The sequence below is a fragment of the Syngnathoides biaculeatus genome, chromosome 3 (assembly GCF_019802595.1).
Source record: "Syngnathoides biaculeatus isolate LvHL_M chromosome 3, ASM1980259v1, whole genome shotgun sequence".
Taxonomy (NCBI): domain Eukaryota; kingdom Metazoa; phylum Chordata; class Actinopteri; order Syngnathiformes; family Syngnathidae; genus Syngnathoides; species Syngnathoides biaculeatus.
The window spans coordinates 31,603,091-31,615,191 of record NC_084642.1 but is presented as its reverse complement, the minus strand read 5'-3'; the positions used below and the strand labels follow the sequence as shown (position 1 = coordinate 31,615,191).

The 12,101-nt window shown below is 41.7% G+C and overlaps 1 protein-coding gene across 8 annotated transcripts in view; it reads left to right on the top strand.

Annotated features, from left to right (window-relative positions):
* tle3b (TLE family member 3, transcriptional corepressor b) overlaps nucleotides 1-11,420 on the top strand; it is a 30,938-nt gene extending 19,518 nt beyond the window's left edge. For 4 of the 8 annotated variants that reach the window (XM_061815397.1, XM_061815396.1, XM_061815395.1 and 1 more), the window contains exons 12-22: nucleotides 196-357; nucleotides 1,216-1,351; nucleotides 1,860-2,038; nucleotides 2,120-2,176; nucleotides 2,643-2,719; nucleotides 3,054-3,303; nucleotides 3,941-4,188; nucleotides 4,626-4,773; nucleotides 4,882-5,032; nucleotides 5,945-6,021; nucleotides 9,996-11,420. In XM_061815397.1, coding sequence (XP_061671381.1) covers nucleotides 196-357; nucleotides 1,216-1,351; nucleotides 1,860-2,038; nucleotides 2,120-2,176; nucleotides 2,643-2,719; nucleotides 3,054-3,303; nucleotides 3,941-4,188; nucleotides 4,626-4,773; nucleotides 4,882-5,032; nucleotides 5,945-6,021; nucleotides 9,996-10,103 — 1,593 coding nt within the window. In that variant the 3' untranslated portion in view covers nucleotides 10,104-11,420. The remainder of the gene's footprint in view (nucleotides 1-195; nucleotides 358-1,215; nucleotides 1,352-1,859; nucleotides 2,039-2,119; nucleotides 2,177-2,642; nucleotides 2,720-3,053; nucleotides 3,304-3,940; nucleotides 4,189-4,625; nucleotides 4,774-4,881; nucleotides 5,033-5,944; nucleotides 6,022-9,995) is intronic. The other 4 variants (XM_061815402.1, XM_061815399.1, XM_061815401.1 and 1 more) reach the window with 1 other exon arrangement.
* Nucleotides 11,421-12,101: the final 681 nt, after the last annotated feature.

Below are 12,101 nucleotides of genomic sequence, written 5' to 3'. Positions count from 1 at the left end.
ATAAGACAAAGATAATAGGAGCGGCAGGTGAATGAGGAGTGTTTGCATATGAACGGGTTTGAGCACCCATGAGTATATATTATCTGTGTTTGCACATGAGGCCCCAGTTTGTTTGACCTACGTGTACATGGCAGTCTTTTTTCTCGGGTTTGTTTGCACAGTCTCTCTCCATGTCTGCCTCGCTTAACCCTGTAGGATCCAGCCACCCCTCGTGTGAGCCCCGCCCACTCTCCCCCAGAAAATGGCCTGGACAAATCACGGGTTCTGAAGAAAGATGCTGCACCCAATAGCCCCGCCTCAGTGGCGTCCTCAGGAAGCACGCCATCCTCCAAAGCAAAGGACCACACCCATATGGCGGTGAGTAACTCAAAACAAAAAATTCGTTGAAATAATGAGGTGCTCGGGAGGAAGTAAAAGGTTTTAACTGACAGACTAAAGGTTATTTGTCCAGTGAAGTGAATATTTTTGAAGCCCTACTATCAAGGAGGCTTAGCAGCTAGCTACTACGGGGGGCGTGAAGGGGCAGTGGGTCGATGCACACTGTGGAACTCAAACCCTGTGGCTTCCTCCTCTCAATCGCCTTTATAGCTTAGCCAATAAATGGTCATTTCTTCCTCACTGAGGCTATAAATAACTGAGACACGCTCCATTTCCTTTTTCCCCCTCTTCATCTCCCCTCCATCATCTCCCTCTCCTCTGTTGTAACCTGGACTGGTTTGACATAAACCATTCCACTAAAGAATTACATTCCACAGCACCATGCTAGACACGCCACTTCCCTCCATTCCTCATTAATGTGTTTCACCAGACTGAAAAGAACCACCTCTTTTCCTTTGCCTTGGGAAAGAAGAAAGACCTTCATTATGAAAAGGTGTTTGGACCATCATCTAGATTGTCTAGCTATGTTTAACGAGCTTGACCTGTGAGCAAAGGTTTATGCCTCAATCTCGATGCCAACTACTCAAACCATGACTGTAATGAAGTGCCAGCGTAGGATTGGATTACCCTGAGCTATCCACTCAGGATGCCACTCTGGATTTCCTCGCAAATGGGACTGTTTTCATCCGTCTTTTTTTTTTTTTAAACTGACAGGAGTTACTTGAGGACACGGATCATTTTTCAGACCCACACCCCTCCCCATTTTGCATGATGGAAGATTTGATTGGCCTAACAAAACAAGTGTGCGTAACGAGTCAGAGGTATTTGTTGTTTTAGAATGACAAGTCATCTACACCAAGCCTGAAGTCCAACACACCCACTCCTAGAAATGAAGCACCCACACCAGGAACAAGCACCACTCCTGGGCTGAGACCTCTGACTATGGGCAAACCGACTGGCATGGAGGCATTAGGTACTAAGCACATGCATACCCCAGAATTGTAAAGCTATTTTGGATGCCAGAATTGTACCACTATTTACTATGCACCATTCTTGCATGACTCTTTTTCTAGCTAACAATGAATCTATTTTCTTGCTTGTGCTTCTGAGTTGTGAATAACCTGAGACAGTATCAGCGCATTGAATGTCACATTGACCTTCTATGGATTATTTATTTATTTTTTCCCCTCCAGAGTATATTGAAGTTTACAGTTTTGTTCTTAAATGAAGTGCACCAAAGGATTAAAAAAGAAAGTTAACCAATGATTGTGCCAAATTCAAACTCAGGAAATTAAATATTTTAAAGGTTGTGTAACCCAGGTAGTCCATTTATTTATTTGCTTATTTACATTGACTGAGTTATTGCACCATTTCCCGTTCCACCCAAAGTTGTGAATTCACAACAATTCACAAACATGCACTTTGTCATGAGTTTTTTTTTTTTTTTGGAATCCCATCAATTGATCTTTTCTCTTGTGTAGCTGCCCCTGCCCTTCGCACTCCGCTGTCTATTGCGGGTTCCTACGCCACCCCCTTTGCTATGATGGGTCATCATGAGATGAACGGATCCCTGACCAGTCCGGGCGTCTATCCTGGTCTGATTTCACCTCAGATGAGTGCAGCGGCCGCTGCTGCTGCTGCTTATGGACGCTCACCAATTGTAAATATTTTGGCTTGAATATTGAATTTGTAAAAGGTTATTAATTTTGCACACACCTTTCCCACATTTTGTATACTTCAGCCTCCTCAGTTTGACCCGCGCATTGACCAGCGTTGGCATGAATTAACCATCTTAGCTGTAAGTTGTACAATGTGTATGCAACATGACTTTGAGAAACTTAACTATTCATCCTGTATTTCCATAACTCTGTGAATATCTCTGCTCCCCTTGCTTCAGCTTTGTGTACATAATGAAAAAGAACAAAGACTGCCAAGATCCCATTACTTTGATGTTCATTCGTTAGCATTTTAAAGGATTAAAAAGGGCGCTTCCCTAAAATGAATCTCATGTTTGAAAATCTCCCAGGTTTTTCATTAGTATTACCAAGTGGGATGTAGTGTTATCTTGTGTAAAGCTTCTCTGTTCGCAATGGAGTAGAAATTATGGCTTTCAAGGGATTTGTCTGGAAACAACTGTATAGGGCTTTCTTGAGCTGTCAGAAGATGAAACAATGCATAATTACCCATTTGAATATTTTAATAGCCCAATTAATATCCAGCGGTTATCATTTGTTTTAATGCTTTATTCTTACTTGTTCCTGCAGGCAGGGTTCGACCCTCACCCCCACATGAGAGCTCCCGGCCTGCCAACAAGCCTCCCTTCCATTTCAGGTGGAAAACCGTAAGTATTTGAGATTATTCACGTTGCTTTCAGCTTGTAACTCTGACCGAGCCAAACATGTTATGACAAACACTTTTGGTTGTAAACATCGATTAATAAAGATTCAGTTTGATGCACTCCCACTTGAACTATAAAACATTTTGTAAAGAGGAGTTTTGCAATACGGGCGCATATTGGCTTGTTGAAACTGACGTTCTTTTTAATCGACTGGCATCAGAAGGGGGAAATTATAAATGTATAATGTATCTTTTCTGTGTGAAAATGACAAAGCCTTTCTGACAAGAGACATACACTGATCAAGTTGATGCCCTCTCTCCTCTTGGCTCCTTTGCAGGGCATATTCTTTTCACGTGAGTGCGGACGGTCAGATGCAGCCAGTGCCCTTCCCTCCAGATGCACTGATAGGGCCAGGCATCCCACGACACGCCCGTCAGATCAACACACTGAGCCATGGGGAAGTTGTGTGTGCTGTCACCATCAGCAATCCCACTCGGCACGTCTATACAGGCGGCAAGGGCTGTGTGAAGATATGGGACATCAGCCAACCAGGCAGCAAGAGCCCTGTGTCCCAACTTGACTGTCTGGTAATTCATTCCTATTGTTTCTTACATGGTCATGGCAGAGAGCCTTTCTTTTTAAATACAAGCTAACCAGTTGTGATACATAGTATACTCACTGTATGACAGCTCATTCCTTGAGCCTGATTCCCCATTCCACTGTAGCTTGATCCCACATCCCCAAATGTGAGTAATTTGGCAGTGTCTGGTTGTGCCGTGCTATGCTGAAATAATCCTTTGCCACAGGAAAAAAAAATCCTGCTGAGTAAAGATATTCTGATTGGCTGACCTTGTCTGCCGTTTCCAAGCTCATTGCGTCTTCCTTTTCTCATTTTCATACTGTGACTTCATCTTATTCATATAGCCACAAATATTCTCGAGGTGCATTGGGAGTGCAATTGGCTCTTGTAAAGCCCCCACTGTACTGTTTTAATTCAACTAACAGCATCCACAGTCCTTACTCTCACCCCAACTCCCTCACTGCATTTCTTGTTAAAGCTGACAATGTCATCTTCACTTGGTCATGAGACACGATAGGTTTTTAGAAAACTGCAGTAGTCATAGAAAAGCTAGTATAATCGTAATTTTTTTTGTAGGGGGGGGGGGGAGGTACCCTGATGTTTTCCATTTATTTGACAATGCTCACCTCTTGTTTCTGCTCCAGAACAGGGACAATTACATCCGCTCCTGCAAGCTGCTGCCTGACGGCCGCACCCTGATCGTGGGTGGCGAGGCCAGCACACTGACCATCTGGGATTTGGCATCACAGACGCCACGCATTAAAGCGGAGCTTACCTCCTCTGCCCCGGCCTGCTACGCACTGGCCATAAGTCCCGATGCCAAGGTCTGCTTTTCCTGCTGCTCGGATGGCAACATTGCTGTGTGGGACCTCCATAATCAGACCCTTGTTAGGTAAGTACTCCAACATGTCACTCTTTTGTCCATTATTCGTACCCGCTTATCATCACTTGCGTCGCGGGTGTGCTGGAGCTTATCCCAGCTGACTCTGCATGAGAGGTGGAGTACACCTTGAACAGGTCACCACCCATCCTCATCACATATAAACAAGCAACCATTCTCACCTACGTAAAAGCAATTTAGAGTCTTCAATTAACCTACCATGTATGTTTTTGGGATGTGGGAGGAAATCGGAGCTCCCGGAGAAAACCCATTCAGGCACAGGAGAATATGCAAACTTCCAAAAAGCGAGATTGGATTAGAACCCGGGTCCTCAGAATTGTGAGGCATACGTGCCAGTCCCCAACATGTCAATAAACATAAATCTCTCACTCCAAGCAGAGTCATAGCCTATGGTGTTAATTTAGTCCTCTCCTTCTGCTGTCTTCTAGGCAGTTCCAGGGCCACACAGATGGAGCCAGCTGTATCGACATCTCGCATGATGGGACCAAACTCTGGACCGGAGGCCTAGACAACACAGTCCGTTCCTGGGACCTGAGAGAAGGGCGTCAGCTTCAGCAACATGACTTTACCTCACAGGTTGAGACATACCAGAACTGATGCTGGATTTCTTTGAATTTAAAGCCAACATTTCACATTTTGATTTAAACGTTGTAGAAGGTTTGATAGTTAGCTCTTTCCTTTCAGATCTTCTCTCTAGGCTACTGCCCCACTGGAGAATGGCTAGCTGTGGGCATGGAGAGCAGCAATGTGGAGGTGTTGCACCACACTAAGCCTGACAAATACCAGCTACATCTCCACGAAAGCTGCGTCCTCTCACTCAAGTTCGCCTACTGTGGTATGAAATTTGTTCATTGCATTTTTACACACGAAAGGTGTATTCTTTGGGGCAGCTGTGGATATGTTAGAGCTAATACTGTCAGTTGGGTTTGTGTGTCCAATACTGTCTGAAGTTATATAATCTACAGTACATCTATACACACCTCAGTCATTCAGACAGCTAAGATGTTTCCATGGCAAAATGCAATTTAGACCATTGTTATCTGCAACCTGATGGTAAGCATATTGCAGAGAGATTCTCAGTTCAACACAGACATTGTGAAGAAAAAAAATCTGGACACATTTCTGCACACGGAACTCCTCCAATTAGGTTGTCAGCATGTGCGATTGCTGTTCGTTTATGCCACCTTAGAGGCTTATGAGGATTGAATGGGCCCCTTTTTTTTTTTTTTTAATAAAAAATAAGCATGTCCATTCAGAGAGAATTGCTACTTCTATGTTGAGATCCCTTCCAGCCTGTGGGAGTGTTGCTTTCACGTTTAAGCTGCAGACAAATGAGTTTTTACCATCATTTAACATTTCCTCCCTTTTCTCCTCTAAGCCCCCTAAAGCAGAGTGTCGTTTTTCAGCCACTACAGAGCTAGTTTATTCAAATGATGCTTCTTCTGGACTCTTGCTGCCATTAATTACACCATTAGCCAACTAGTCATTTGGGTAATTATTCAGAAGCTGATTTAAATAATTATCTGAGTGGAAATACTACAGGACCCCATTATAAGATTTTTCTAATCATTTATCTTGTACTATTTTCCCCAATTAGCTTTTATGGCCATTGATGGATAATGTCATTATACATTTGCCTGATGGCTGGAGTTATATTTCAAGGCATCAATATTGCTATTTTAGAAGATGCTCCAACTACATTCAAGATTATGTATGTATTGTGAAGATGCCTATTTTGTGTTTCCAGGTAAATGGTTTGTAAGCACAGGGAAGGACAATCTTCTGAACGCATGGAGGACTCCTTATGGCGCCAGCATATTCCAGGTATTAACATCAACAGTTTAGAATTCTTTAATCAGTTAAAGAAAAACACAGGTCTTTGCCACTGCTGCAATGGCAGCTTTCTTCCTTCTTGCCCCTTTTCACTGCACATAAGTAGGCCTGTCACAACATCTTCTATATCGATTTATCATTTGATAAATAAAATGGACACTACAGTACAGATTTTACAAGATTTGGTTAATTGTCATTGATGTGGGGAGCCGGAGGACAGGTTACACAGTGAACCGACAGAATTGGACGGGTGTGTCATCAGCCGCTAGTGGGTCATGGAATGCCGGTGGAGATTGTTACAGTTGTAGGCTCCATCCAATACGTCACAGCCTTCCTCCATGTGCAGCAAGTACACACAAGACCGACATTTAAAGGACTGGGAATTATTATTTTCACTAGCCTATGAACTAACGAGCTACCCTGCAAGGTAACACTCTATGGTGGCGTTGTTTGAAATGGTGGATTCATTCCAAGATGTTGCGTGTCTTTGGGTATATTCACACCTGCCACATGTTCATGTTCCCCCTTGGACTTGACCTTTTGTGCAGGTTTAAATCCACACAAGCAAATCCTTGTGCGCATCAAATAATTTCTCCAGGACCTCCTTTTTGAGCTGGTCTCGCTCTGCTTCCAAATGGACTTGGGGCTGTTTGTGTTATTCCGAATCGGCCTCGATCCGACCCAACAAGTCAATCCCACGGTTTATGGCAATCGTGGAAGTTATGAGTCACACCTTCACAATGTTCTTTTTCATGTTTGCGAGCCCATATGTGAACTTAACTCAGTCTCTCCTTGAAAAATCCTCTCTCAAGCACCCTGTTACATCGACATGTTTTTGTCCACTTTTTGGTCTCGTATTCCAGCATAATACGTTGGTGTGATCCATGTTGTTGTTGTCACCATGGTAACGTTTGTAGCAAAACATTACAAAACTTTCGTAATCAAAGTGCTCTTTGTTGTGTTAGTGAGGCTGACTGTATTAACTGAAGGTTTGACTCAGGAACAACAGGTGCTGCATGTCAGGTTACTCCTCCCTTTATTTTTGCAGCTTTAATAGGAGCACAAATTTGTTGAACAAAAAATGTAGCACACATTTCTTGGTCTGGATCAGGTAGTGGTTGTTGGCTGGGTGAGAGGTATGGGGTAGCTTGGTGGTATCTGTGGACTGCCTTGAGTCCCTCTGTATGGGGCATGTCCCATCCACGGGGTGACTCTTGGGTCAGCCCCTGGGTCCTTCACCTTTGGTGGGTCGGCTCTGCCTTCACGGATTCCTTAACAACATTCCACAATTCATTTATATTTCTTGGTTTTGCTTCAGAAACAGCATTTTTATGTCACAGCATAAGTTCTCAATTGGATTAGGGTCCGGGGATTGGCCTGACTACTCCATGACATTTAGTTTGTTGGTTTAGAACCAAGACTTTGCATGTTTACCAGTGTGTTTGGTTTTAGGTCATTATCTTGTTGAAATACCCATTTCAAGGGCATCTGTTCTTCAGCATAAGGCAACATAACTCCCAAGTATTTTGAGATATGCAAACTGATCCATGATGCCATATCATGATGCTTGTACAACATGCTTAATTGTCTTCACTGTGCACTGTAGCTTGAATTCAGACGTTTTGGGTCATCTCACAAACTGTCTGTGGCCCCGGGACCTAAAAAAAAACAATTTTACTCTCATCATTCCACAAAATGTTCCTCCATTTTTCTTTAGGCCAGTTGATGTTCTCTTTGGCAAATTGTAGTCTCTTCTGCACATGGCTTTTTTTTTTTTTTTTTTTTTTTTAAACAAAGGGACTTTTGGGGGGGATTCTTTTAAATAGATTAGCTTCACACAGATGTCACTGTCACAGTACTTACAGGTAAACCCAGACTCTCTTTGATCGTACTGAAGCTGATCATTGGCTGGGCCTTTTCCATTCTGGTTATTCTGCAATCCATTTTGAGGGTTATCCTCTGTTTTCTGCCACGTGTCTCTGGTTTTGCTCTCCATTTTAAGGCAGTAGAGATCATTTTTGCTCAACAACAAATTATTTAACCTGTAATTGACTACAGTGAACATCAGTCTATATTTGATTGCACCAACAACAATCTCAACCACCCACCTCAAGGACAGGCCTTCTTATGATTTGAGGCATAAAAATGACCAAAAATGTCATCATTCATCGTAATAGTTTTTGGTGGGGAGAAAAATTGTGAAAGGACTACATATCTGTTTTTTCATTAGCAAAACTCTACTACATTTCAAACCAAAGAAGCCGGGTCGTGGTTAGTATCCGGTTAGATGGGTTTCCAGGCATGTCAAGCTAGTACATACCTGTACGATTGTCATAAATCTCTGCTAGACACTGAGTGGTTGAGCAGATTGGCCATTAAACATGTGCTAATGTTGACTTCCCCCATGGCTGTGTTTTTGTGGCTAGAGTATTTATCTGTTACTATGTCTGTTTTCCAACCATATACATGGTGCCTTGTGATATAAGTGACCCAACTCAGAGGTTTTTCGAGATGGGAGTGTTTTTCCTTCGACTTTCAAGCCCAAACTTGATGAACAAAGAGACTCCACTCATTTGACAAACAATATTCTTCACAAAAAAAGCTTCAAGCTATACATTGCTATTACCAGTTGGAGTTTCCTAAACAGCAGGGGTCTCAAATTTTTGGCCTGGGGTCATTTGCAGCCCACGAGATGATATTTTGTGACCCTCACCTTAATGTGAAAGTTTAGTCTTGGCGTGGTATTCGAATTTTTTTTAATTGCACTTTTATAGTATTGTGTTCAGAGATGACGATCCTACCGAATACGGTGGGGTATATTGTTCTCGGGGGTGTGACATCAACCGGGCTTGATACAAGCAGAGAAACAGTGAAATTTACAGCAGCATCGCCTGGGAGAGTTTTAGCAGTAGTTTTGCACAAAATTTGTTTACACCAGCTTCCTTGTTTATCTTATTTGGTGTTAAAAAAATAATAAATACATTTGAGAAGATTGTATTTTTTTTTTAATTTCTAATTTAAATTGCATGGGAGGTTTTGTCACATTTGGGGTGAGTGAAAGGCGAGGTAGGCAAGGCATGGAGGACCCAAATGCAGGGACGCAAGCCACGAATACAGGAATAAAAAAAAATATATATTTCAAATAAAAGACAACAAAATATTCAAAGTAAAGTATAACTTAAGTCAACCTAAACTAGACAATATGTGTTACAGAGAGCTCATCCATGGCATGGGCATGGAGAGACATGACTTCAAAAATCCAATAAGGCAACAAAGCAATATGCAACAAAGCAATGGACTGACAAGAATTGAAAGAAACCAGGGAGTTTAATACACAGAAATTGACGAGAAACACCTGGACAAAACATGACTGGCTGGATATAACTGATGGCCAACACAAGGGAGGAGGGCAAACATTAACAGGTGGATATTACCAACAAAATCAGCACAGAAGACATGGAACACCAATTGGAAAACATGACACTTTGGGCATTTTGGTCATTAGTACGCTTTATAAAACCAGTTCATTCTCTTCTTTTGTTGTTATGACTATTTTACTGTCTACTGCCTTCTATTTTAGAAAAGTTTGATAAAAATGTGGTATTTTAAGATTAATTGTATTTCCATTAATTTTAATGAGGAAATATTTTTTGAGAAAAGTGGATTGTCACTAAAAGAATAAAACTCATCTCAACACCTGTATTCCGCAACAACTCCTCTCCTCCTCGCCTCACTGTGGAAATGGCCAGATGCTACAAAGTAAACACAGGAGACCCTCATTCTCTCCTGTAGTATTTTGTTATTAACGTGTAGCTGTCCAACTAGACTAGAGTAGAGATTCTGCACCATATTTTTTGTGTTCCCTTCAGAAGTGTACATGTCAGATCTCCTTACAGCAGGTTATGACTGTTTCATGTATATCTTATAGAAGTGTTAAACATGACTTTTTTTTTTTTTTTTTGCAGTCCAAGGAGTCCTCATCGGTCCTGAGCTGTGACATTTCAGCAGATGACAAATACATTGTGACAGGTTCTGGAGACAAGAAGGCCACAGTCTACGAGGTCATCTACTAGCGACGTTCTCACTCTGCTTTCGGACTTCTACTAAGACTACTCTTTTCATTGAACCTCCCTGCATCTATTCGCAAAGTGGAACATAACACACAAGACTTTTATCCACCCCTGCCTGAGTACAGCTGCCACAGAGATGATTTTTGCAGCGTGCAGCCTTTTCTTTTGGTGGGTGCGGGGTTAGTGCAGAGGGTTCACTTTTTTGCGTCTTTTGTATTTTTTTTAGTATTTGAGCAGAACCCAATGAAGCAGTGCTTCAACACTGACAACCAGAGTCCACAGATGTGATGTGAAAATTGTATATAATGGATTATATAAATAGTTTATATATATTATAAATATATATATATATATATATATTTTCATGTCCTGAGTGTAATTGTGATATGTTTTGGCTCTCACGTCTTATAAACTATGTGAGCGCAAATCATAGATTAGAATTTCCGATCTGTAATTCACCTTGTTTTTGTTTCCTTGAAGCACATTCTGTGGGCTGACCTTTCCAACGAGATGCAGAGAAGCAGGACGTTGTAAAGTAGAACTCTGTGGAACTTTTAAATGGCCTTTTCGTCTCAGTGCTCTTGCCAGACAGATGACAATGTGGTCTGGTCTGCATTGTGGAGCTACTGACTCATTTGTGCCACAGTGGGACAATGCGAGACACTGATCGAAAAGATTGTCTATCGATGACTTAAACAACCAGACGGACAGGCAAATTGTGTCTGCGTGTACACACACACACACACACACACACGCACACATACTCCCTGGTTGGCATGTCCCTTTCTCTTTTAAAGGGGAGACTGAAGGAGTTTGATGTAGCCTAAACCTTGGAACTGAGTTTGCAGCAGAAGCACTGCACGGCCATGAACCTAATGACAATTTGCTTTTGGCTAAGCAGAAATAAAGGATGGAGAATAACACCACTGATTCTTTCACAAAGTCCATTCTACGCCATTGGAATCTTATCAAACCTTTTGTATTATATCAGTATTCTTCAAATGTGTTTGGTCGGCCATAACTGGAAGGCATGCGGATGTTTGATGCGATTAACTCTACCTTTCAGTCCTTAAGGGAATGATCAGTGCCTGTTCCCGAGGAACCTGCGGGAGACAAAAGATATATACAAAGACTAATTCAAGTTTTCAGTGACTCTGTTTGTTTTTTACATTGTCCTCCTGAAAATGTCAGCCTTTCCTACATAAAACAAAAGGGGAGGATGTATGGGGGATGACACTTCCCACTGTATCACACCAAAGTTTGTAGCAAATGTTGTCAGCACTGGGAAGAAATGTAAACTTGTTAAATAAAACCTTTTGTGCGAACCTGTCTTGTTCTCTGCCAACAGATTTTTCACATGTAGGTAAACAGGAGTTTTAGGCCCACAGTGAAAGAAAGTGAATTAAAAAGTGAGTATATATCAACTTAAAAGCAATGTTCTTGGAACTGCTGTTTCACCTATGACACTGCTTTTTCATCACAAAATATAAAATATTGGAAACATGATTTGCCAAAACACTGAATGATTAATTTTGAAAGAAGAGTCACTTAATGTCTTTAACAATGCTCATTTGAGTGCTGGTATAAAGTATTGTACCGGTATGCTTAAAATATGACCTCAAAATGTTTTGTGTGTGCAATAACTTTGAATTCCATTTTGTGAATGCTGAGAAGCAAATACTTTGTGCTATTGCCTCCAAAGATCCACTCGACAGCCAGTCAGATTGGTGTTATCCGAAATTGGTTCTCTTGGGGGCAACCTGGTGACCCCTCCCTTAAGGTAATCTAGTCTTACTTCGGCATGGCAGCTCGGCGAAAGGTCATTTCCACATTAACATTTTATTTTCTAGTTTCACATTTGCAACACTCCCTATTCTATTTTCTCAACCTAATCACTTAACTGGGCCAAGATCAAAAGCAATGATGATACAAGAATACGTATTCACATTTCACAAACACCCACTTACAGAACAATGATAAACAGCTTTGGGAATTTGCAGA